The following is a 24820-nucleotide window of genomic DNA, read 5'->3' as shown; positions in this document are numbered from 1 at the left end:
AACCAAATCTGCCTGACATAAACCTCATACACTCCTTTGTTAAAACCCCAAATATCTTTGATGCAAAACAAAACATTCTTACAAACACAGCCATACAGGTGCATACCCAAACACACACACATAAACCACACATACTGTGGTCTTTCCCATTTTTAGTAGAACCCAGACTGACCTACTCGCAGCTCCTGACCGAAGACTGTCCTCTCTCCCAGCGCCGAACAGTTCCAGCGTCCGTATCGAAACTGGTATTGACACTCATTGATGCCCATCTGAGCGCCTTCACCTACTACAATGATGGCGTCCGGGCGGCTCTGGCAGATGGCCCGCTGGCGAGGTGCCAGCCCAGGAATCTTGTTGCAGATGATGTTGGCACCCAGAGCCACTACCGAGGACAGGGCCCTGTCAAGGTAACACAAACACAGGCAAACATCAATCGACATATGCTTACAACACAACACACATGTATGCATGGTTGCACACACTGACAAACACACAAACATAGACTCGGATCAGATCCTCCTCTGCATGGTCAGACTGACTCACCGTGTGAGACGTTCCAGAATTGGATTACATTCAACAGTGATTGATGCACATTATGTAATGAAGAAAAAGCTGCTCTGCCCTGAAGTTTTACTATAAAATGGGTAAGAAGTAAATCCAAAACATCAATACTTTATGCTAAGCGTATGAGGAAAAGCTGATATGTTCGATAAAATTGTCCAATATTGCGATGATGATTTGACGTGCAGTAAATGAACATTGAAGTTAGAATTTCATGTTATTTACAGCTCCGACGTCTTCTTACTTTTCAGCTTGTTATACACCGTACATTTCATTTGCAACCCTTTCCCGGCCAACATGCTAGCTAAGGCTGCCATTCACTGTGGGATTGTCAAGCAGTTTCTGACCCAATTATTGAGTTGCACGACTGATTTTTCAGAAGAAAAAAAAATTCCCATTTGAAATTCCATTTCCAGTGTAAGTTCAGATCACAGCCCAATCTGCTGCCGGTTGGATACATTTCTAACATGTTTTAAATTTTGGTCATACCACTACATACTCTTGCACAGCGAAAGGAGAGACTCAAACCCATTCTCCGACTTCAGGGCTTGTTTTCCTGATTGTGCCTGCGCAAAATTGGCAGATGGCATCTGAAAGGACCATGGCAACAGCAGGGATGATGTGCCTTCCCCTATTATCACGAAAGATATGAACGCGAGAAACGGGGGATATTGTTATGATTTAGCTTGCTGGGTTGTGTTTTTTTTTTTGTTTTGATAATGCTGAGTGTATATGCATGTTAGATGGCGAGACGATGTTTATATTTGTTGTGCATATGAGACAACTGAAATACACATAGGTCTGACTTTGACTTCAGTCTGTGGGAGTTTTCAAATGAAATGTAAATGCTCAATCCGGATTCAACAGGTACAGTGTGAGCTGTCAGGTTGTGCCTGAAGATTGGAGCGTACGGTGTGAGCAAATCATTCGTGAGCTTTGGTTGTGCGTCGTAAACTTCTTTCACTCGGAAAGTGTGCGATGGCATTCCACCACGACATTTTTAAAACTGTACAACATTGCCGTTTCTACTAAATTGACACCAATTATCTGAATGGATGAATTGGTGGTGCGCTGTTCTTTTCCCACTATAGTTATTCTATAGTTTTTAAGCAGTGGATGTACTTGTTTCACTTTTTTATATTATAACTTTAATTTTACTTTGTGCAACACAATCACCAACAGTAAATCCATGTATGTGTAAACCTACTTGTCAATAAAAACCCATTCTGGTTTTGGATTATAATGTGTTTATTGCGCACGTTCATATCGCTTTGATTATTACATTTCTAAATAAACTTTCATTGCGGGGAAAACCTGCTACATCAGCCCAGAGAGAGAAACATTATGCTAATTTGACAGCTGACAATGGGGAGTTTGACTAATTAGAAGCCGTTAATGTGAGAGTCATGAAAAGCTGTCAGACTCTTCTTCGGTTTCTTGGGATTTAAGCTGCAGAGTTCACTTTTTAACCAAGTGTGACACAAAATATTATTTCATATAATTTGTGTAACTGTGTTCATAGTAATTCATAGTGTTAAGTGCTGCCTGTAAATTTCATGAGGGACTACATTTTTTCAACCACATCCTAGGATTGGTTTGCATGGAAAGTATCTACGTTTTCCAATCTTGGCTTCCTTCATTTGTAGTGTATTAATGTGCTGTACAGTCAGTGACTTATATCTTTCTCCGTCCCCTTCATGGAGACTTGATCATATTTGATCACTCCATGTGATAATATCAAAACATATGTTAAAGATGACTTTGCAACCACTGAGAAAGCCAAAACAGATTACGGCTAAACAAAACGCTGGGTTTCTCCACGACTCTGTTTATAGGCCTGGAAACCATGTAGATACATACTTTTCAAACATGTCAGGGATAGGGAGCCAGAAATGAGCGCCAGCTTTGAAGTATGACGTCGACCTCCAAAGGCTTCACCGCAAACGAGGCAAACTAACGGCTGGGAGTTATGTGTCAGCTTAAAAGCAATGGCAATAAAAAAGAGAAAAAGGACAAATTGATGAGGATGTAGAGACACAGAGGAAGATACACTGAAACAATGATTTCACAGGGTTCTTGATAAGACCCCAACAAAGAACAAAGATGTGATCTTTGATTACAAATAGCGCTAGAGAATCATGTTCCATTTTCAGGCAGTCTTTTAACTTTCTCAACAAAGACAGAAGAACAAACCTTAGTTTCAAATAAACAAGTTCAAATAAATCCTAACGTCAGCGAGACCAGTGTCTGTCTCCAGACTGAAGACCGCACACATTCTCTTGATGTTCCCAGTTTTGTGAACCCAGCTCTAGAAATTACTACAAGAGCTAGTTGAAGGAAGATTGTTTTTCAAATGCAAGAAATGTGATCCTGCAATTGCATTCCTAAAACGAGAGAATCATGAACTGAGATTTAAAAAAACATAATTCATCTTGTTCTTAAAAAATATGTGCATATAACTGATATGTTTACTTCCAAATCTTAAACAACAAAGACAACCAGAATTCGATCAGGTGCATTCAGTGTCTGCAGTAAACACTCGGCCTGCTGCTGTTGTTGCAGCTCTGAAACCCTCTTTGCTCTCTCTGCTGTTAAACAAGCTTGAACTCCTCTGACCCTCTGTGACCCTCTGCTGTATATGCGGTTGTTCATGGCAACAATGACATGAAGTCTGTACCAACAAAAAGGTCAGGCTCATTAAGACGAGTAATGTGCAACTGGAGACATATTCAGTCTTGCACAATGAATGCTAAGAGGGAGAAAAACGGGTTTGTGTGTATAAATCCAAAGGCAATAAAATGCACTGGAGTTATTTATATCTCTGATATTTTAATGCACTGCTTTAAAGCTTACACACCAGCACAATGTTGTTTTCAAGTCTGACAAAGACTTCCTTTCTTGGCACTTTCTCATGTCATTCACCTGCTTATTAATAGAAACACAGTCTACTGTGTGCAACAAAAAAACCTGAGACAACACCAAACAGAGAATTCCACAGCTAAGCTTTCAAATCCCTGAAATCATCAAAGTGCACAAATGCGATTCTGTTTGCTTAGCATGTGCTCTGTGTGTCTGTGTGCAGCTCACCCACCATCACAGACAGACCATCAGATAGACCCGCCACAGAAACTCTAACAACACTTGAAAATGTCACAGGATTCGTCTGAGCAGATGGTGCAGTATCGCTATCAATTTTTATAAGTTCATGCAACACATCGAGTAGGATTTGGGAATCAGATATTAAAGTAATCGATTCATTCACACAAACGCAAAATGTGCTGTGTTTAATTGATCTCTGTCCATGATAAAAAATGAGGCTGTGATGACAGATAGGGGAGAATCTTTGTTAATTACAAAGCAACATGTGGCATGAGAACCACCGAGATGCCTTGCACAGACTACAAGATTAAGTAAACCTCGGACATTTAGAGACCAATTGTCTGATGTTGCATATATCAAACATTAGTAAATCAGTTTGCATGTGAGCGCTGCTCTGACAACTACAGCTTCACTTCTAAAATGAGCTGTCACATTATATATCCATTATTTGTTCTTACAGAAAAACAAATCTCAGCAGCGTCAAAACTAGATGTCAGTGAGTAACAGAGGACTCTGCAAGTTTAACATGACAATAAAGTAATTGCTTTGACAAAAAACATTGTTCCAAAAAATAAATAAAATTGAAAACATTCTCTATCACATGGTATTTTGGCCCTTTAAGCGACCATAGTCAGTTACGGCATACAGGGAAGAAGAGCGCTGACAGCCACCTACTCCATCACATGGAACACTTTGAACCTAACTGACACACTGTTAAGCTCCCAGGCATGCATCCTCTACCCAGGAATGCACTCACAAAAATGTCTGAGACACAACTTTACTTAGTCAAGTGAGTAAATGTGCCTGTTTTTCCAGGAGCAGAAAATTAAGTTATCAAAGTGCCGAATATGATTTTTCCTCTTTTGTTGCTCATTTACAAATACAAGAACTTTAGAGATATTTGACTCACAACAAAGTCCTACAGACCTGTGTGAAAACAACAACACAGACGGAGGATGGGGAGGTTATTGCCTTTGGAGCATTAAGTGTAAAATTCCTCAATTTTGAGGTGTGCAATGGCCTTAAAATCTCTACATGGTCAGATCCCTTTGCTGACGGCTCATTTGCCACCCACAGCTATACAAATGTTAGAGTTCAACATCACAAACACGAGTCCTGCAGCTTTTAGGCATTATTGCATCCTTTCCACATCTAAATGTGCTCCATGAAACGTATTTTGTGGTTAATGCTCAACAGAAAACATACTTAAATAATCCAAACAAACAATGGTATGTTTTAATCTGCACGCCATCACTATACTTAGCAGTGTAGGCCACTTTTAACAGAAAACCAGAAACCACATCTATTTCAGCATCAGGTTTGGGGTCTCCGGGCAGCAGAGGAAGGAGCGAGGCAGCATGGGTGAGTAATTATTTTGGAAACGTTCAGAAAGCCAGTATTCTCCTGCAAGAGAAATTCTCGTTTGATTTCAAAGCCGCAGCGCATTAGAGCGTCAATCACGTGCATGTTGCAGGGCAGGCAGATATTTAAAGATGTGGGTTCAAATGATAACATCGAAATACTCAGAGTGGACCAGAGATGAGGTAATGCGCAGAGATGATCTCTCACACGCTCTGACAGGTTAACGGTGCTGACATGCGTAAAAAAGTGCCCACAGTGAAGTGTTAAATTCTCCTCTCAGGAGTCTAAGCATCCGATTGTCTTGAACATCTCTGCCACTCTGTGGCCAAAATGAATCTCTGTAGCTCATACCTAAATATTTTCTTCAAGAAATGTGCGGTACGGGAGCTCGATACAAACCATCACTGCTTACTCACAAGACATCCCCGTTAGCCCGCCAACCTGTTCAGGTTTTTAGCTAATTAATTCATATATTCCCGTGTGGATTATTCCCAGCCGTGGTGTCCGCTGATGAGTTTTCTCTGCGTTTATTACATTGAGAAGTTTTTTGAAAATGAATCCTAGATTTTAATCACATGTTCTCCGGGAGTTGTACCCTACTTTCGCTGCGCCTGCTCCTTCTTTAATACGCCAACATAAGAACTTTTGTTTTCACCCTCAATCTGTAGAAATGAAGAAGTTGTCTCACAATGATGAGGAAAGGAGAAATTAAGATCGTTTGTCCGGAGGAAATCTGCGCGCAAGTAAAACCGAAACCCGTGCGTCTATTTGCTGTAGAGGATAAGCGCGCGCGCTCGCTGAAGTTAATTAAGGAGCCCGTTAATTGGCTCAAACTTACAGGTAGCTGCCACTTGTCAGGATGAGGAAGATCTGTGGATAGTAGACTGACAGCAGTACACTGCGCGACGAGAAGATGATCATGATGACATTGAGCAAATGGCCACGATCGATGGCGCAGACAGGATGAAAAAAAAATCCCTTAATTCCTTGTTTTAAGTCCGTTTTCGCACAAAATCATTAAAGATGTGCCGCGAGTCTCCTCGTCTCTACGCTGCTCCAAGCTCCCAGGGCCGTGTGTGCGCTGAGATTGGCTCTGACATCTCTGAGCGGCGGAGGCTGTTGCACAGTACTGTGGGCTCCCGAGCCGGAATGATGATGGTTTTAGGGATTTCGCATGGCAGAAAAGTGCCTCTCTCCACTCTCATGAGAGTCGTGCCTGCCATTGGGCAGAGAGAGACACTGCTATCCGCCCACTTTGCCACAGCGGGACAATAGGGTGACACTGATCTGATCCCCGTTGGACGTGCGGGAGGTTTTCATTCATTATCACCCACTCAGCCCCTCTCCACCACTACCACCCCATCCGCACCATCCACCGAGCCAAAAATAAACAAACAGAGACGCTGGCTGCTCGAGCCTCACACCATCATCACAGCTCCATCCATGTGCAAAAAATCAGCACATTTCTCTGGCAGGATGCGTCAGTCTGGATCAACAAGTTGGTGTCAAATTTACGCACAAAAGTCTTCATATTAAGGCGGATACGAATCTCTAATAATATTTCTGCACTGGAGAGAGAGCATAATGTATTATTATTATCTCCTGTGATAATCCTATAAAATTCTTGGGATCTTTACAATATTATGTCCTCTGGAAACAAGTTTCCTATAATATTTCCTATGAGACATAAAGTATGTTTGTGGTATTCAGATATGAGTTTCAGTGGCCTTATTATTTCCTGTGGTAGCACTATAATATTCCTATAGGCGTCTATAATGTTTCTGCTCAGTCTGCCTGTCTGCTGCGCTCTGATAAAATCTCAGGGCAATCATCCTGAAATATCCAAATATTCATTTTGTGACCCTGTTGTTACTTTGGGCAATATTCCCCCTCAGAGGGATTTTTTTTTAAAGGTGAAGGCAGAAAAAAAAGAATCGCTCTCCTGTTACCCGTGATGTGAACAGAGGAATCAAATACTTTGAGAGATTTTGTCACAGAGCTCAGAGAGTGGAGGAGCTCTTATCGCCTCAGCATCGTGACTCTCACTCAACACCTGCAGGCTGCAGTCTGTGTAAATGAAGAGGGTACCATGAAAGATGAAGCACACAGTCAAAGGATGGAAGGAATGAGCAAACTGTCTCGCGCTCAGTAAACACACTGAGGTGGGGGGGGGGGGGGGGGGGACTTTCACCCCCATACTGGAGCTACTGTCATGTGATATGAGCATCTGTCAGTTCCACGCTTCAATCCACATGAGGTCCGCGCAGGGAGGGCTCACAAGTCGCTTGTTCTTGATTTTTTGTGGCTTGCAAAAATCTCCGAAAATACTAGCAACTCAATTGAAGTGTTTGATGTGTTTCAATTTTAAAAAAAATAATAATCTGGCAGTCTGATATGCAGCTTTTAAAATCAGAATCAGACATACTTTATTATTCCCGGGGGAAATTAGGTTAAACTAATAATCTTCAAATATTTCGTGCGTAATTGGCTACAGTTATTCAAAAAGGTCATGTAGTGGCACAAATGTAATTCGCATGAAATATAGATTTTACCATTGATGATGATTAATATTTTAATTGTTAAGGAAAAAATCATTCCATCTTCATTCTGCAGGTCTGCATAGTTGCATGCCCACCTGCAGGCCTCTTGGGCTTACTGAAGGAGTATTTCATATTATACATTTGTAGAGAATAAAGGGAGAGTGTGTGGGGGAAAAAATACAAAAAGAAAAAACTGACTAGGGTTATTCTTATTTGTGTACATCTTGGGATCATAGGTGAGAGACACTGTGGTACATAATGGAGAGAAGTCCTTGTGTGTGTGTGTGTGTGTGTATGTGTGTGTGTGTGTGTGTGTATGCATCAAGGTGAGCTATTGCAAAACAGGTAAAAACTCCGTCTGGGGCGATGGAATGTGGAAATACAACTCAGTCTGCCGCTATTAATGAAGGTATGCAGGGCTGAGCTGGATCTGCAGCGCAGACAGCGGCTCAAATTATCTTGTGCCACAGAGGATCAGGAGTCTCATGAGGTGAACTAAAAAACTCCTCTGTCAGCGAACTTGAATCAATTATAGTGTCTGCTGACATGAGACCTGATCTGACACTTTTACGCACCGCACGTTGCCCAGGTACAGGGGTTTGGATGTAATAATAAACGTATTGTTTTCATTACACCTTTTGAACCCGAAATTTCACATTGTGATATAGGCTGGTGTCAAAGGGCCAGTGATTTTCTACAAAGAGTTTGAAGTCCAATAAAAAAAAAACCATAGTGTCGAAATTAGATATTCAGGTGTGCGCATGTGAATAAAACAGTACAGGCAGGTAAACACAGGTAACAAAAACTCACCCAAGTCTGAGGTATATGATGCCAAAACACAGCAACACGTAGAGACTCCGCTTTCGGAGGGGTTTGTGCATGTTCGTGTCCACTTTGTCCGGAGGCCATGCACTGTAACATGAAGTAGTGGTCACGCGTTTTCCTTTCACATTGGCAGCCTTTTCTAACCCTTCCAGATGCACGTATAGCGCCCTTTTTCCGTGACGTGAAGCTGGAGCGCCTTTGAAATCTTCGACCGTGTGAAATCCATGATCTCTACGTATACAGGTGAGATGATGAGGACGAGCTGAAAGGTGGCTGAGGAGTCCAAAACGAAACTTGAGAGAGGGTCGGACTTGGAAGGTGAATGGGTTCTTGGAGGAAGTGCCTCCTATTCGTCCTTACGCTCACGGTGGAGCCTAATTAACATTCCCATTCGCTGCGCCATGCAGGTAGAAACAGTTGCACTGTATAGTGACCAGCCAACCTTGTTTCGTTTAAAGTTTTATCATAACGCTGTTCCTTTTCTCTAAAGGCATCATAAACTCAGTTCTTGTTACTAACTTACAACAGCCAGGTACACTAACACAGGTAACAAAAGGGCTCCACGCCTCCTCCTCCTCCTCCTGCAGCATTGATCTGCAGGGAATGGGTCGGGCTTCAACTCTGAGCGCAACATGTGTAGTTGTTGTGCAGAAAACTAAAAGGAACCAAGTGAAATGGCCTTTTATAGGCCTGCAGCCCGGACTAGACTGGTTTCTGTCGCTTGCAACACTGGGCATTGCCCCACCAGTGATGTGCTTTACCACAACAGTGAGCCCCATAAAGCCAAACAGACGAGGAATGGCTTTCCAGCTGCATGGATAAAAATTACCATCGCATGACTAATAATGACTAATAATACTGAACTGGCGTCATGATAAATATCTGTCAGTGGGATTCTGTCAGTCACTTTGATTAACAGAGCAATGCATGAACAAAACAACATAAACAAAACAGTAATAGTCCCATAACTTGGGCTTGAGTCAGAGTGATGTGAATTTTGTGCAGATGTTCAGAATACAGTCAACCCCTTTGGGTGCCATTATCTGACTGAGAAGACTCCCTCTGGTGGCAATACACAGAGACAACCCCCCTTAATGACAGACCTTTCACAATCCTGTGTGAAACACCACACTTTAAGATTTAATCTGAACAGAGATAAAAATGCATTAATATGTGGTATTATGATATTAAATTAATAGGGGTCTGCAGAAATAGATATCACAATGGAATTAAGGGAGTTTTCTCATCCAGACACTATCAATTAAAACCAACCACCTGATATGTTGTAACACAAAGCAGATTTGTGCAATGGCTTCTGTGAAGCTTTTCCAGGAAGTACACCTTAGTTTAATAAATCACTGGGGTGAGGTGAACTTCATTTAATTAAACTAGCATTTGACTAGTACGCAGAATCTAGCCGATACATTCATCAAGTCCAGTCATATTTTCAGTATCTGGGTTTGTTAAAGGAATGGATGGGACAAATGAAATGCTTATTTCTACACTGTTTCAGGATTAAGGTCTCAGGTGTATCAAAGAAGCTGGATGATCAGCAACACTTTGGAACCTGTAGGTTTACTTTTATATTTCTAAAATCAAACTTGAATGAAATGGATTTCAGTTTGTCACAGGTTTTCATAAATGATTCACTGAGTAGTACTGCTGCTTGGTTCTTAACGCTCATTCTTTTCTCATTACGACGAGAAGAAACAATATAGGGGGTTTTGATTGCTTGTGAACCATTAGATATGTTTTAAACTAATCCTAACTGAGGCATGTGACATTTGTTTGAATTTTATTTTGTTCAAATTTTGTATTAGATCAATACTCTCAATATGGACATTATTTCAAAAATTCTCGTAGCTTGATTAATTAAGTCCAACTCGAGTCTTCCTCAGGTAGCTTTGATGTTGTGAAATCATTGGTTACTTGCAATACTGCTTTTAGACTTGCTTCCCCAGGGGCGCTGGTGGCGCAGTGGTTAGTGAGCACGCCCCATGTACAGAGGCCATAGTCCTCTAAGCGGGCAGCCCGGGTTTGAGTCCGACCTGTGGCTCCTTTCCTGCATGTCAATCCCCACTCTCTCTCTCCCTGATTTCTGATTCTATACACTATCCTATCTCTACAATAAAGGCACAAAAACAAAAAAATCTTTAAAAAAAAATTTAAAAAGTAGCTTCCCCAGCCCTGATACCGACTCAACACGATATGGAAAAGCTTTATTAACCCTGAAGGAAATAGTGATGCCAGATTGCTCTAACATTACAGTACAAAATAAGAGCAACCTAATAAGCATCAAATATACATACAAAATAGTTATTTAGAGTGTTAGGTTAGATGCAAAGAAACAGTGCCTAAAATAGTGCCACATTTAATGCATAAATAATCAAATACCATCTACTTAAGCCCTGTTTTATAATCACAGCTGATAAACATAAGTCTCATGCTGTGTGTAGATTGTAATTTAAGTGATTTTAGTTTGACAAGGCCTTTGTTAATATTTTCACCCATTTTCATATTTCCCAAATTTGCATCAGAAAAAAATCTCCCTGCATCAAAAAAAACACTCAACACTTGTGTCCCCTGTGCGTCTGAATATCTAAAGAACTCCTTCTTCTTCTCTTCAAATCTTACAGCCTTAAATCAATTTCTTAAAAGAAGCGCACGCATTTCCAAGAAACTGCATGAAAAGCGGCTCACGTGTTGTAATAATGATGGCATAAACTAAAATTACAAACTTGTGCTATCTGAGCACACACACACACACACACACACACACACACACAAAGGCTGCCGGGTTGTTGTTGACCACGAGAAACAGACAAAACCGCAGAGACCTTTTGTTTCAAGACGATCCCTGCGTTGTGGTTTCAAGGCCTTTTCCTGCAAAACATGCCCATCAAAATTCCAGATGGATTTTAAGGAATAATGAAAGTCAACATGCAGGCGCAGGGTGACATAAAAAGAGACATGTATTTGATGTCTACCCTGCAACAGATGGTCTTGTTTGTCTTCAAATGTACAGAGCTCATCGTGGAGGCCTGGGCGGGGATGGTCCTGTTTTAGTTTAATTAAAATGTTCAAAGAGGCTACATCGTTTTTATTAAAGCAGGATCGAGACTGGGGACAGCGTGCGTCAGCGTTATTCGTCACCCGCCATTGTCATTACAGACATGTCACACACATCCACACTCGCACACATTCCTGCGAGCGCTAACACACCAAATCTGTCTCCCTGCGTCCACACTTACAGTAAGCACACATGCAGACTCACAAATCAAAGTGTAGACACAAGCGCTGCGGACACACACAGAGGCTCTCACACACACACTGTAGCACTTGGGTGGTATGCGGAGGATCTTGTGACACACTGTTTATTTAACTTCAAAAAGCTGAGGAAGGGATGAGAGCATGTGGGTCAGCGAGGACGTATCAATCTGAGTAAGTCATACGCCACATCAGCGCTCGAGCTTTACGCTGCATTACAGGCCATTGTATTTGAAATATCTCCTCCTGAAAGGCGGTCAATGTCCTCTTACCCTCCGCTCAGTCTGCTCCATTACTTTAAAAACTGTCAGCCAGACTTTTTTTTTTTTCCCCAAGATTGCACCATTGTGTATCTGTTCCTTTTCATCTGCAAGAGGGGAAAATGTTGGGAAGAAGAAGAAGAAAAAAAAAAGAAGTGGGATAGTATTTTTGGCAAGCAGGGGATGATATGTCGCACTGTCTTTTTGAATATTATTAAGTACTCTTGACCGACAACTAAATAAGAAAACCCACCGGCTGCCCATGTGTTTGCATGGGAGCCGGTTCAGCTGGAAACAGTGAGAGGCCTGAAGTGCAGAGTGTGCCAAACCATGGAGTGGCGTCTGGGGCTGGGTCCACCACATCTACACTGGGCCCCAGGCGAGAGGGGGGAAAACGGCTATAACGCTCGAAAAAGTCCCCCTTTACATCTCCATCCCCACCAACCTCGGGAAAGAATAATATGAATTTAAGGGGGCGCTAAAATCGTCACAAACTGAAAGTTCCTTGCAGGAGCTTTTAAGCCACTCTTTCTGGGGGACCTGTGTTTTGTTTGACCTTTTCCTCGTCTTAACCTCTTAAATATTTCTACTTTTCTTTGATTTTAATGGCCTTTTCTAAATCTACTTTGTGGTGCTTATATCGCCATGTTTTCTGTCTTTTAATGGCTTTTTGTAGTTGGCTCCATTTAGTAAATGAGAGTCACCTCTCTTTGATCTTCAGAGTATAAATAAAGGTTGATGGAACTTTCTGTTCTTCTTCCTTCAACTGACCAAGCTCAGATTAGTTAGAGAACATGACACAGTAAAAGGAAGCAGCCCCAGAGGAAGAGGATCTGCAGAGAGAGAAAAGTGACCTTTTAGACCTAGATGTCAGACGTCTCCTCGTACATCTAACCAAGGGGTCAGATGTTAAACCAACTCTCCCTGCTCTCCCATCCCGGCCAATGAGTTTGACCTTTTTTTTTCCCTCTGTCCTCTTCGGTCACAGCTGTGGAAAAGGAAACAGGGTGTGATCTGATTAATTCCCCACCATGCTCGCTGATATATCAGGTCCTTGGTTGCTCATTTATGTGCATGTGTGTGTGTGTGTGTGTGTGTGTGTGTGTGTGTGTGTGTGTGTTTCGGTCCGCGTATGTCCCCGTCTGCTTCTTAGCAGCTGATTAGCCCAGGCTGAAATTCTGCGTAATGCCCTCTCAATGGAAATCACTTGTTTTCAAAGGGTTGGCCTCACCAGTGTCCGCTTTTACCACTTGTTGAGCTCGCTTGGATGTTGAACAGAAAATCAAAGGACAAGCAGTTTTTTTCCCCCCTCATGTTTAAAACCTTCAAACACTCATTTGCAACGTTGCCATTTTCAAAAAGGGGGCTCCTTTCTTAGCAAGGCCGCTAGCCAAACTGTCATGGGTGTTTTCCTGATCGGACCAGGGCTCTGAAACAGAACAGGGAGGCAGGATCAATTTACCTAAATCTGACAGACTTGGACACCAAGCCAAAGCTGTAGGGTTGATTCAAGAGCCCGCTCTGTAAAGTTACAGAAATGGCTTAAAGGAAAGAAAAGAATCCAGTTTCAAGTTGGAGAGGGCCGGAGAATGAGTGAGATTAGGAGTCGTTGCTACTGTGCCATGTGTCTAGAGCTGGCCCGTGACTATATGTGACTGTAGTTGGGTCTGTTTATTTCCACAGACGTAACATAATAAATGCTCAGTATCAAGAATAAATCCTGCTAGAAAAGAAATCATTGCCACCATCAGCTCATTTAAACAAAAAAAAAAAGACATAACAGTTATTTTCTACTTCATGTCTTCAGTTCAAACACTTAGTTTCACACAGACACACATCCAGTACACACTAATATTTGCCTATACAGTAGACAATATTCGTATTCTGCCAATTTGCCAGATTTTCTTTTTCAAGATTTATGTTCTGATGATTTCCCTAGGTCAAATATTCAGTGTAGAGCGGGGTTGAGGGACACAAAAGGAAGTTATATTATTACCTCCAGAAATCATAATTGAGTCTGGTTTTTACCCACAGCCAGACTTGAATATGCCAAACACAAGCTAATACACACTTTATTTTTTTAATTTTAGATTTATTTTAGGCTTTTTGTTCCTTTTATTGTAGAGATAGGACATCAGATAGAGTCGGAAATCGGGGGGGGGGGGGCATGACATGTGGGAAAGGAGCCACAGGTCAGATTCCAACCTGGGCCGCCAACTTGGAGGACTATAGCCTCAGTACATGGGGCGCGTGCACTAACCAGTGCACCACCAGCACCCTGCTAATGCACACTTATGACATAGCATGATGTACCATGCTGCACATGCATGACTATGTGACTGGCCTGCCAGTTCTTCAGAAATGATTTGTATGCAGAGGCTTGAATTGAAATCAAGCATCAGTTTCCAAACGGCTTGTGAGCTGGAATAAGGAAGGGATATCATGGATAAGGATGTATGTGTAAATTTTCTGTTTTAGGGTGCGTTTTAATGGTGCTGTTGTTGTTTTTTTTTACTCCTTGTGGATACAGCCAAGTTTGCGAAGCTAAGAGCAAACAATGAACAATGAATTTCATCACCAGAAAACAAACAACAAAAAAGACTGATGTTACAATAAAGAAATGCACAAACCACATTCAGTCTCCTCGCTCTGAGACCAAGGCATTTACATTCACAATAAAATCTGACAGACATATGGCTTGTGTCTGCAGCAAAGGCCCCGGACCTCGTGTGCAGTGGAGCGAACACAAGCAAGACTCTCTGCTGGCCTCTAATAAGCCCGAGGATATGAGGAAAAGGTCTGAGAACACACAGAGTCCACGTCAGTTTGGCACTTTGGATGAGATTTCGTCTGAAATACTAATATCATGAATGTTCCTTTTGTCCAGGAGCAACAATTCAACTGGATAATTGCTGTTTTGTTTTCAAAAAGGCTATTTAAAAGGAGCATTAATAAAGCATAAATGACATAAAACAGTAAGTTTGAGGTTAATTTTATGACATTTTGAGTGCTCTTAGCCCTCCAACAAGGCCTATGGTTCTTTAAATAACCAACTTGCATCACTGACCTCATTGGCTGAGCTCTGTTAGTGAATGTTGGGAGCTTTTTTGCCTCAATAGGCAGGAATATGAATGAGAAAACATTGCAAAACCGAATTAGGCATTAACTTTGCTCTCCATTTTGGGTAAACTTTGCGGACACATCAAATGCGTGCTTTGGCGTTGGGAGTTTACATACCTGTGAAAGTTAAACAGAGAGCATTGACTCAAGGTGTGGCCACCATATTTGTATGTGGCCGCAGCTATGGACAGCCACAAGTGCACAGACGTGCGCACACACACACCAACGTGCATGCAGACCGCTCTCTGAACAGCTGGGAGTGTTTGCAGTGCGAGCGGCTCGTTGGTTCTCCACTCTGTCTCTCACATTGACCTGTGCACTGTCTGTGTTTGCACTGCACCCAGCTCAAACAACGCGCGTTTCCGTCCCCTAGCCACTCGAGCAACACTCTGACGCTCGCTTTTGTGAAGACACACACACACGCACACACACAAAACAGGAAGGTTTGTCCTCAGGTCGCACTGAGACAACAGAGGACAAGTTCATTGAGAAATCAAGTAGAATGTCAGATATGCACCTGATACATTTTGCCATGGCAAATTGATATATTCTTTTAGCATTCCTATGAGGGTCACAGAGATTATAGTTGGGCAATGTTTCATTTCTGTAACAATTGTGGTCACAAAGACAAATCCACTTTTGGGAAGAGGTTGGTACACAAAGTTAAACTTTTTGCTTAGTCATAGAGAGGTTAATAAGAGACAACGAACTCTAGACTCTTTCTAAAAGAAAGAAGGGTCTTTAAAAAAAGATCTATCCGTCATACATTACATCAAGCTTTACATTTATTTTTTATTTTTTTAAAGTCACAAATACGATGTTCAACAAGGGCAAACACTCTGCAACAGCCCAGACTAGCTCTATGAGGAGAAACATGCCTCAACATGTTGGAAAAAGCACCCCAAAAAATATCTTACAGTGAATGCAGTGCAAATAAATATGTGATGCAAAAAATATACCAACATAAAGATGCTGCATTTGCATATTTTTCCCCAGTTGCTACTAGTTTCCAATGTTTGCAAAGAATCTTCTGTCAAAGTATTTCGTTGGGGTTTTATAGCATGTTTTGTCATTCAGAACATGTTTTAACTGTTGTATTTGTTTTGGGCTTTTGTGTGTGTTTCTGATTTTTGCAGTTTCTCCTGATGAGCATATTTTGGGCCTGTTGAGATGTGTTTGCCCTTGTTGGCCCCAATACAGATCAGCTTTAATGAGAGGTTTTGAATTTTTCACACGTGTTATTCTGCTAATTTCCCAGCATAAAATGCTATGCATGGTTGCATCAGCTTCATGTCTGAGATTTTTCAAAAGTGTTTTTCTACCCTCGATCCACTCGGCCTCTGCATTTGCCATTCCCCTCCATCCAGCTGTGCTGTTTATCTTCAGCATTGCGTTTGGCAGATTGAGGTTTCTATACCAATGGTCTGATATGTTTGGATATAAGAACGCGGTTTTCCTGTTTTGGCACTGTCACAGTATCTTTTCATATACCATCCTGACATCAATCACTGAGTATGTAATATGTAAAGGCCATCTGTGGCGTTCACTCCTGCTCTCTGATGGTTTGGCAGCTGTATGGTGAGGCCTAATAACACCGGGCTGATACACTGCGGTATAAAAACTATTTTCTTACAATGCAGCCTTTTTCAGTACAGCTGATATTCAAGCTAGATTCGCTGTTGATATAAGGGAGCAATTAGCCCGACCAATCATCCTTCACATCATATTGTGGCGCTTCCAAGTTTTTTGGGTTATGCAATGATTATATTTCTCCCTGAAGGTTTCAAACACATGAAGTAGCTGGTACATTTTGTTATTTTCTTGCAACCTTTACAGTTACACAACACAGCTGAAGAAATGGTGACTTTCTCCTTAAAAACGTTTTTTTTTGCAGGGATGAAGTAACTGTCACTAATGCTACAAAACCAAGAGAAAAACAGTACTAATGAGGACTGACAAGACGTTGGTCAATTTGACTCATACTCAAGTACCACTTCCTAAGCTTTTAACAATTTCTCAGTCTTCCTCAGCAGGTGGAATCTATCACTAAGATATCAAGCGTTAGTGATAACAGGTGTTGTGTCAGAGAGATTTTAATCCTAATGAAATCATGAGACCAACTTTATTTCAACTGAAGAAGATAATGAGCTAAAAACCCTTTTGTATAATATAATTTTGTATATTAGCGACATCAGTTATGGCCGTGGTTGCTGTATTGCGCGCTGCATTTTTTGTAAATGTCTGCTATAAATGGGCTTATTGGATAGTGAAAGCAGTGCAAGTAAGTAAAGGATCCAGACGGGAAGAAACAACAGGAGTAAGTGCTGCAAAACAGCTTCAAATCAGACATATAGTGGCACAGGTGCCAACAGGCCCATCATCATCAACAGCTTCAACAGCTTTCACAACAATAGCATCATCACCAATATTTTAATCAACATCAACAAAGTCCTCAATTCCTCATCATCATCAGTGGCATCAATGGCATTAAAGCTTCTGTCCACAAGTGACTTAACGTTACAGTAAGAAAACTTTGAGAGGTCACGCTAATCAATTATATACTGACTTGTATTTCCATCTACAGTGCAGGTAAAAGTAGCATTTTATCATCCCAAACTTTGAAAGAATTGTGCACTGTGTAGGAGTTGAAGAAATAAAGGTTTCTTAGAAGCCAGTTTATTAAAGTAAAGAGGGATGCTTTATTTGACTAACTTACTGTAGGTACAAACTGAAATGCTAACTATCTTTTTTAGTATCTCACCCATGAAAATAATGCAGGGCCTACAAGATAAATATTAAGTAGCAAATCAAAAGGCACTTAAGTCCACTTGTCTGTTTCCAGGCTTATTATCCAGTTTTACAATGAGGAGAGAATACAGGTTAATCCCCAGTCCTGTTGGCATCCTTTTATTTGCATCTTTTCATTGTTAAAAAAAATTCTCACAGGGCAAAATCTAGTTAAAAAAACGTCATAGTTTCTATGATTCATCTGGTAATTAGGATAAACCAACTAAATACCCCTATATATAACACAAGTGTCACAAACTCAGAGCAAATGAATGATAGTTACTGCTTCCTGAGATTGTGAGCACATTCTGAATTTGTAATCTGTGTTTGTGTGTCTGTGTGGAGTCTCTGGGCTGGACCGACGGCCTCAGGTAGGTTCAGAGAGTCCTGAGCTTCTCTCAGCCTCAGGTTGGGCCTGGCATAAAACACAGGTTCTCTTTGTTTGTGTCAGCCACACACTGAACCTCGCAGGGGCCTCATGTACACAAAGGAATGTTTGGATGGATCCATTACACAGCCACACACTGCTTGTTTGCCTGTTTGACTCCACAACAGTAATCTGACATCTAAATTGGGTCCGGGAGGTTCTTGTAGGGCTTAGAGGTCGGACAGTGGATACGAAGGCAGACAGAGAAAAGGAAATGCTAGAAGGACTGAAATTGTTCTGGGTTGAAGTCAGACTAGCTTAAACTGTCAAGAACAATAAAAGTACAAGGTGTTTGGTGGTGACGTTGCTGAAAAGACACAGACAGCATATCAGTTTAAATAACAACACAGGTTGCAAAGGGAAACCAGACTGCATGGACTCATGTTGACCTTTTTTCAGAACAGAAATGAGCTCCTTATTGAACACATTCATAAAGCTGTCGTTTTCCTCAGATTTCACGCTCAGGGTGGGAAGCTCAAATGTTGCTATCATATCATATTGCTGCCTTCCTGGTTGTAAGCTGCATATATTTAAGGTGCTTTGGAAAAATTACCGTTTCACTCAGCAACTGAAAAGATAATATATGAAGGAGAAACAGGGTATTCCAAGTTGAAACAACATATTTGATCATGTCTGAAAGCTACAGTCATGCAGGCTACAGCTAATGTTAGCATTCAGCGCCTAGCTAGCTTAGTAAGCCTGGAAACAGACAAGTGGACTTGAGCGCCTTTTGGTTTGATATTTGTAGCTAGGAAAAGGTTGCAGCCTTATGTCAGTGTTTGGTAGTGGAACATGATAAAGCAGGAAGTATAGATAATTCTATTTAACATAACGTTAGCTAGACAGTTGTTGAATGTTTACGTTAGCTGTTATTTAATGGTAGCTAACAGGTTGTCAAGGATGGTTTATACTTTAAATATTGCCTGATGTGTTCACACAATTCTACTTTTTTTTTTACATACATCAGGAAGCTGTGTAATTATAATGATTTTTGGCTATCCTTAAGTTTATACGACTTACAACCTGGAATACAGCAGTAGCCTATAGCGTGCTATCCGCATTTTAGCTTCCGTGAGCATGACGTCAAACAAAAAGTGCAGCCTTCTGAAAATGGTGAATGAACACTCTTTCAAGGCTGTTTTAAGGACATGAATCCCACACAATTAGCATGCACAGTAAACACACACACACTCTATTTCAACTCTCATCCTGCTCCTGGCCTCCGGTTAACCCCGCACTCTCCTCCCTGTGCATTTGGGTCTGTAAAAGCCCACTTTGTTGTGTCTGAGCGGTGAAGCATCCCAGTGAGCAATGACTTCCTGTGAGAAGTGACTGCTATTTCAACTCCAGGGCGAGCGCTGCTTGGGTTGCCTGCGGTTTCTCTGTCTGTCTGTCGGTCTGGGTGTCTGCCCTCGAGCTTCCCCTCAGCGCAAAGAGGAAGAAGACATTTCCTTGGAGAAAAGAAGAGTGACAGCTAGAGCCGCCTAACCGAGAGCTCCCTGCTGGCAGGATCAGCACAACTAGAAGGCCAAACAGAGAGCATTCTGGGTTGTTAGAAGGCAGAGGTGAAAGGGCATTTGACTGACCCATTGCTCTCGGACTGTAGCTTCTCAGGTTCCTCCTTATTCTTCTTCTTCTTCTTCCTCTGCTTGTCTTCTTCATAACCTCATCTGTTCCTCCCTCTGTTTGGTGTCAGAACTTTGGGTAAAGTTGACAACAACGGCTGGCGGACACAGAAGAAGAGCCATTACCTCATCCTCCACCAGCATGTCAATGATATTTTCAGTTGAAGCGTAAACCCGGTCATAAACCAAAACTGCAAAGACATGAAAGGGCTAACATTTGGTTTTATTTTGCTGCGGTGCAACACTTTTTTTTACTGCATGCATTCTCTCTGAGGATTCAAAGACATATCCTTTGTTTGGACTGTCTTGTAAAATTTCGGCCAAGTGCGGGAGTAAAAGTCATTATTGGCTTTGATGAGAGGCTGCTGTAAGTGGGAATCTTCTTATAAAAGACATTTATGTGGAAGATGTTCGCTTGACTCTGTAATTGTAATTTGTAACAAGCTAATGTTCTTGTGTGAATGCTTCGGTGTCAAGGAGTTTGCAGTGATTTAAGCTTCTCAGAGGGGACACAGAAAACCCACATCTTCAGCATTTTCTGGTCTCCGAATGAAGTCGTAACATAACCAAAAGTGACTGTAAGAAAACAGCAACCGTAATATTCTTCCGTTCCCCACATGCTGTTCTTCTGACTATTTATTTTATTCTTCACAGAATTTATTTGTTTTTGGTCAAATCGGCCACCTCCGTATCTTCTGTAGCCAATATTACACTCAGGAGTGGTTGGCCTTTTTGAGTGGATTAGGACTTTTCCATTGACCAGCGGTTTACAGAGGTTATAATCTTGCACCCCAAAGACAGATTTCCCGTTAAGCCCAGGAAAGCTGTCTGACACCACTTACTGGAATCTAGTGGAATTCGTAGCAAACGCTTGCTGGAGGAGACATACAGAAAAGTCAGAAAGTGGCACATAGCAAATGTAGACAATGTAATTCCCTCTTTTTCTACCAATGGTGCATGAGGGCAATAAATTTGTCTTTCCTTTATCATCACTTGGCCTGAACAGAATAATGACTCCCAAACGTGCACCGTGCTGGCGCCGCACACAGGCGGACAGATAAATCATTCATAACCAAGCGGTTAGATATATTGAGGGATATATTGGTGGTAAAGGGGTGGTTGGATCCTGGCACTCCTGTATGATACTCCAACTTGACCGCTGTCATCAGGAATCCATTCTAATGATGATGTCTGTAGGGATCTTTGCCCGCCTGTGTGTGGTATGATAAATCAGAGTAATATGTCAAAGGATCGGCCCAGTGTGTTATTATCTATGTGTGATTTGTCTGAAACCGTCTGTTCAAAGAAACGTGTGTTTGGTGCAGTGATTTATACAGGACTCTACCTTCCTGTGGGAACAGCAGCAGTCATACACAGATCACTTTTTTTGTTTGACATGAAATGTGCGTCTGAGTGCAATATTCATGAATACTGCCAACATGATTGAGCAAAACCTAAAGTGATCAAAGTCTTCAATAGTTTGTGCCCTCCTACTTTTCAATATCAACATTTTGATGCCTTAAATGCCATCTGAATATACTAAGTAAATCAAAGTGACAGCTGAGTCCTCCCAGTAGATGGAGACAAAGTATGCAGAACAAAATGCTACACAATGAGTGTGGCATCAATTTTCTGTCTCTCTTATTTGACCATCGAAGAAATTTGCATTAAAAAAAAAGTTTAGTTAAAAGCTTTATTGTGATGTCAAATCTTAAACATAGACTTCGACTCTAAGACAGACAAATGCAGAAAACAGGAGAGGAAAGCAGCTAAAAGAGAAAGTGATCATGGACCAGCTCTTTATACCCATAAAACGGTTCAGAAGTCTGATTAAACAGAGGTGGTGCTTGAATCTGACAAACATGGACACCCAGCAGAGGGAGTTGTTGCACAAGCATTGAGGCAGCAGTGTGAGGGAGGTGGTTACTTTCAGCAGCCCCTGGTAGTGGATCCGGCCGGCGTGGAGCTGGGGTCTGCCTGTCCTCCCCAGACCCACCGCCATCTTAATTGCTGCCATCTTTTACAGGAGCGACTCAGGGTTAAAAATGATCACTGTGGCGACGAAACGTTTTCGGAGATAAGATGCACATGGTGTAATCACAGAATCCTAAATACATTTAAAAAGTTTGACTGCCAAGATATTTACTATTCAAAAATCCTACGGCCAACCAAACTGCATGAAATAATAAAAACCTCTCACAAAGCAATTCACCACGATTAAAAATATGTGTGAGGAGACTCGAAGCTCTAATTCATAAGAAGCATTCCTCTTACAGGGCTTTTCCTGCTTCATCTGTAGTATCTCTCTGCTGGTTTTTACTTGAAAAACCAGAATGAAAGTCTCTCTTTCTTTTCTTCCCCACTTTATTAATCACCATGGACTAAAGCTGAGACAGATCTACCAGCTGGCTAATGGAGGCCCAGGCTCTGCTTGCACGCCACTGCACACATGAATATCATTAATAACTTCATTAGCACTTCCTGACTACAGCCAACACTACACTGGGTTGGATTGCTGACTGGGTTGTGTGTATGTGTGTAAGTCAGAGTGTAAAGGAGGAGGAGGGGGTGTGTGGGGCTCTTGACTCTTGATTGCACACCACTTTCTAGATTCAGAGGAACACATCTCCTCCAATTCCAGCCCTGCCGTGTGATTGAAACAGTGTCTGGCTCAGACACCCCACGCTCCCGGTCCCACCAGGCGTATCACTGTACAGTAACAGTACCCCTATTAAGATTCAAAAAGAGCCTGATCAAAGATAGACGTTGTGCCCGCCGCTCCGAGTCAAAGTGCATTACAGTGGCCGAGGTCTGTTTGAGCATGTAACACAAAGCACTTGAACATCAATCGTATGTAAATACTCTGTTTAATTGCACAATCAGAGGCTGATCTGGACCGGAATTAATCATCAAAACTGTCTCCTCTCATAGTGTGCGGAGTGAAAGTAAAAGTCTGGAATACATAGAGGTGTATGCCACTTACACAAGCTGAATAATAATCACTGATGCACTGAGCGATGTGATTATTCCCCTGTGAGGAAATGTCACTCATGTCCAGGGTTGTGTGGAGAAAACGTTTTAAACCTTGCTTCCAGAGCAGCATTTTTTCATCAAAATCCAGCATAACATAAGGGGCCTCCCCAGTATGACCACAGTCTTTTTGCCACTACAGTCCATTAAAATCAACTTTGAGGACTTTGCTTTGGAGCAACTCCACCTGTAGCCCCAAAGAGAGTTTACTTCTATGTCAGAATTCTTCAGTCCATTGTAAAAGGATACGTATTGTGATGCTACATTTTATTCTTTGATTTCATTGTCAACAATTCCATTGAAAACTTACAAAGAGTTTTTTTCTTTTACAAGTAATGTGTGAAGCAAAAGTCTGGTACTTCTTATTCCACACCGCAACTGACTTCATCCCATGTGAAAATGTTTCACACAGATGAATCTGCAGCTGAAAGTAGTTCCTTCAAATGTAAATTTATTCCTGTTTAACAGATTTTGCTTAAAGATACCAAGCCCAGCTTTTTTAGTGAAGTATTTTGCCCTTTTCCATGTTCATGGGAACTGGTTATGTAATGGTTTCTAAAACCAGTATTAAAAAGTTTTGTTTCAGTTGAAACAAATTTTCTCAGGCCAAAGTTAATTTTATTATTTAACTCACCCAATGTGATCTGCAAAAGTATGTCAGAAAATCAGTTTTAAAAGAGTTGCTTTGAAGACATTTTGGTAGAGAAGTGCAACCCAGTCAGTTGTAATATTGGGAAAACTGAGTTCTGGGCTTGTAATGTCACACTGTGTGCCGGTTTCTCCTCTGTTTGATGTCATCATGCGACCCTGTCACTTTTGTTAACATGAGATTAGTGCAATAGTAGACTTAACGAAACTAGTGCTGGTGTTAACATTGCTAACTGGACTATTTACATGCTTACACATACATACACAGATGCTCTCGCAATATGTTGACAAGCAGAGGCACCTAGATGGACTATGGAGGTCACTGCTGCTTCATACAACACTCTGATGACACAAACCCTGCCCGCCGCCAATGTAAGGTTGGTGGGACAACCTTGAAAATAAATGACCATTGCAGAGAAAATGTTCGTTGTTGACTTGGAATGCTCAGGACAGCCATAACAGAGTGTTTTTGTTTCTATGTGGACAAAGATGTTTTTCAGAACTGAGTGTGTGAGGAGGAAACCCTCAGTTTAAAAAAATACCCGCCTACATGTGGACTAGGCCAAAGTCACAATGTTTAAAAATGTTAACTCATATGCTGATGACTACCATTCATTCCATTCATTGCAAATGGAAATTGAGTCCAAATGAACAAAAATACTACCAAAGATGAAGGAAACTGCAAATGTCCCTATACATAGTGGAACATTTGCTTTCCCTATATTAATTTTCTAATCTCTTCTTGACAAAGTTTACTCAGGATCTCTTAATCAGTTTTTTTCAATTGTCAGAAACTGTCAGCCTTGGTCAGCAGGCATCCTCACGCAAACTACCATAAAATATACTGTTACTAATTTGATTATCTTTCCCTAAAATGCTCCAAAGATTTGCAGAAAGATAAAAAATCAAGCTGCAGTGACCCAGTAAATTAGACTGACTGAGTGTGCAGCACATTTCCTGCCCGTATACAATCAATCTTTGCTGCGTCCAGACCAATTTTCACCTTCGAACAGAGCAGAGCCCACAGCAATAAACTGCTCGACTTCTCCATTTGCTGCACGTGTGAGCCCTAAGTTTCTTTCTAATCATATGGGTCATGTACAAAGTCAGCGAGTAATATTTACATGTGCCAATTTTGCACTGATCTCCTTCCTTTTCTTCGTGTTTAGTTATCACGCAGCGTTAGATTTTACTCTTTCGACATGTATTTCATCATGACAAATACGCTGTGGTCTTTATACACCAATAAGTGAATACAGATGTCTTTTA

The 24820-nt window shown here is 41.4% G+C and overlaps 1 protein-coding gene across 2 annotated transcripts in view; it reads right to left on the bottom strand.

The window, feature by feature from the left end:
- The window catches only part of wnt7bb (wingless-type MMTV integration site family, member 7Bb), a 32485-nt gene extending 23483 nt beyond the window's left edge, over positions 1-9002 (bottom strand). Inside the window, exons 1-2 of one of the 2 annotated variants that reach the window (XM_061035853.1) lie at positions 8373-9002; positions 173-399 (exon numbers count right to left, since the gene is read on the bottom strand). In XM_061035853.1, coding sequence (XP_060891836.1) covers positions 173-399; positions 8373-8443 — 298 coding nt within the window. In that variant the 5' untranslated portion in view covers positions 8444-9002. Of the gene's footprint in view, positions 1-172; positions 400-5860; positions 6358-8372 lie in introns of those variants that run through there. The other variant, XM_061035852.1, reaches the window with a different exon arrangement.
- Between the last annotated feature and the right edge of the window lie 15818 nt (positions 9003-24820).

This window comes from Labrus mixtus, chromosome 4, assembly GCF_963584025.1.
Source record: "Labrus mixtus chromosome 4, fLabMix1.1, whole genome shotgun sequence".
Taxonomy (NCBI): domain Eukaryota; kingdom Metazoa; phylum Chordata; class Actinopteri; order Labriformes; family Labridae; genus Labrus; species Labrus mixtus.
The sequence above is the reverse complement of the archived record's forward strand: the minus strand, read 5'-3'. Positions and strand labels throughout refer to the sequence as shown.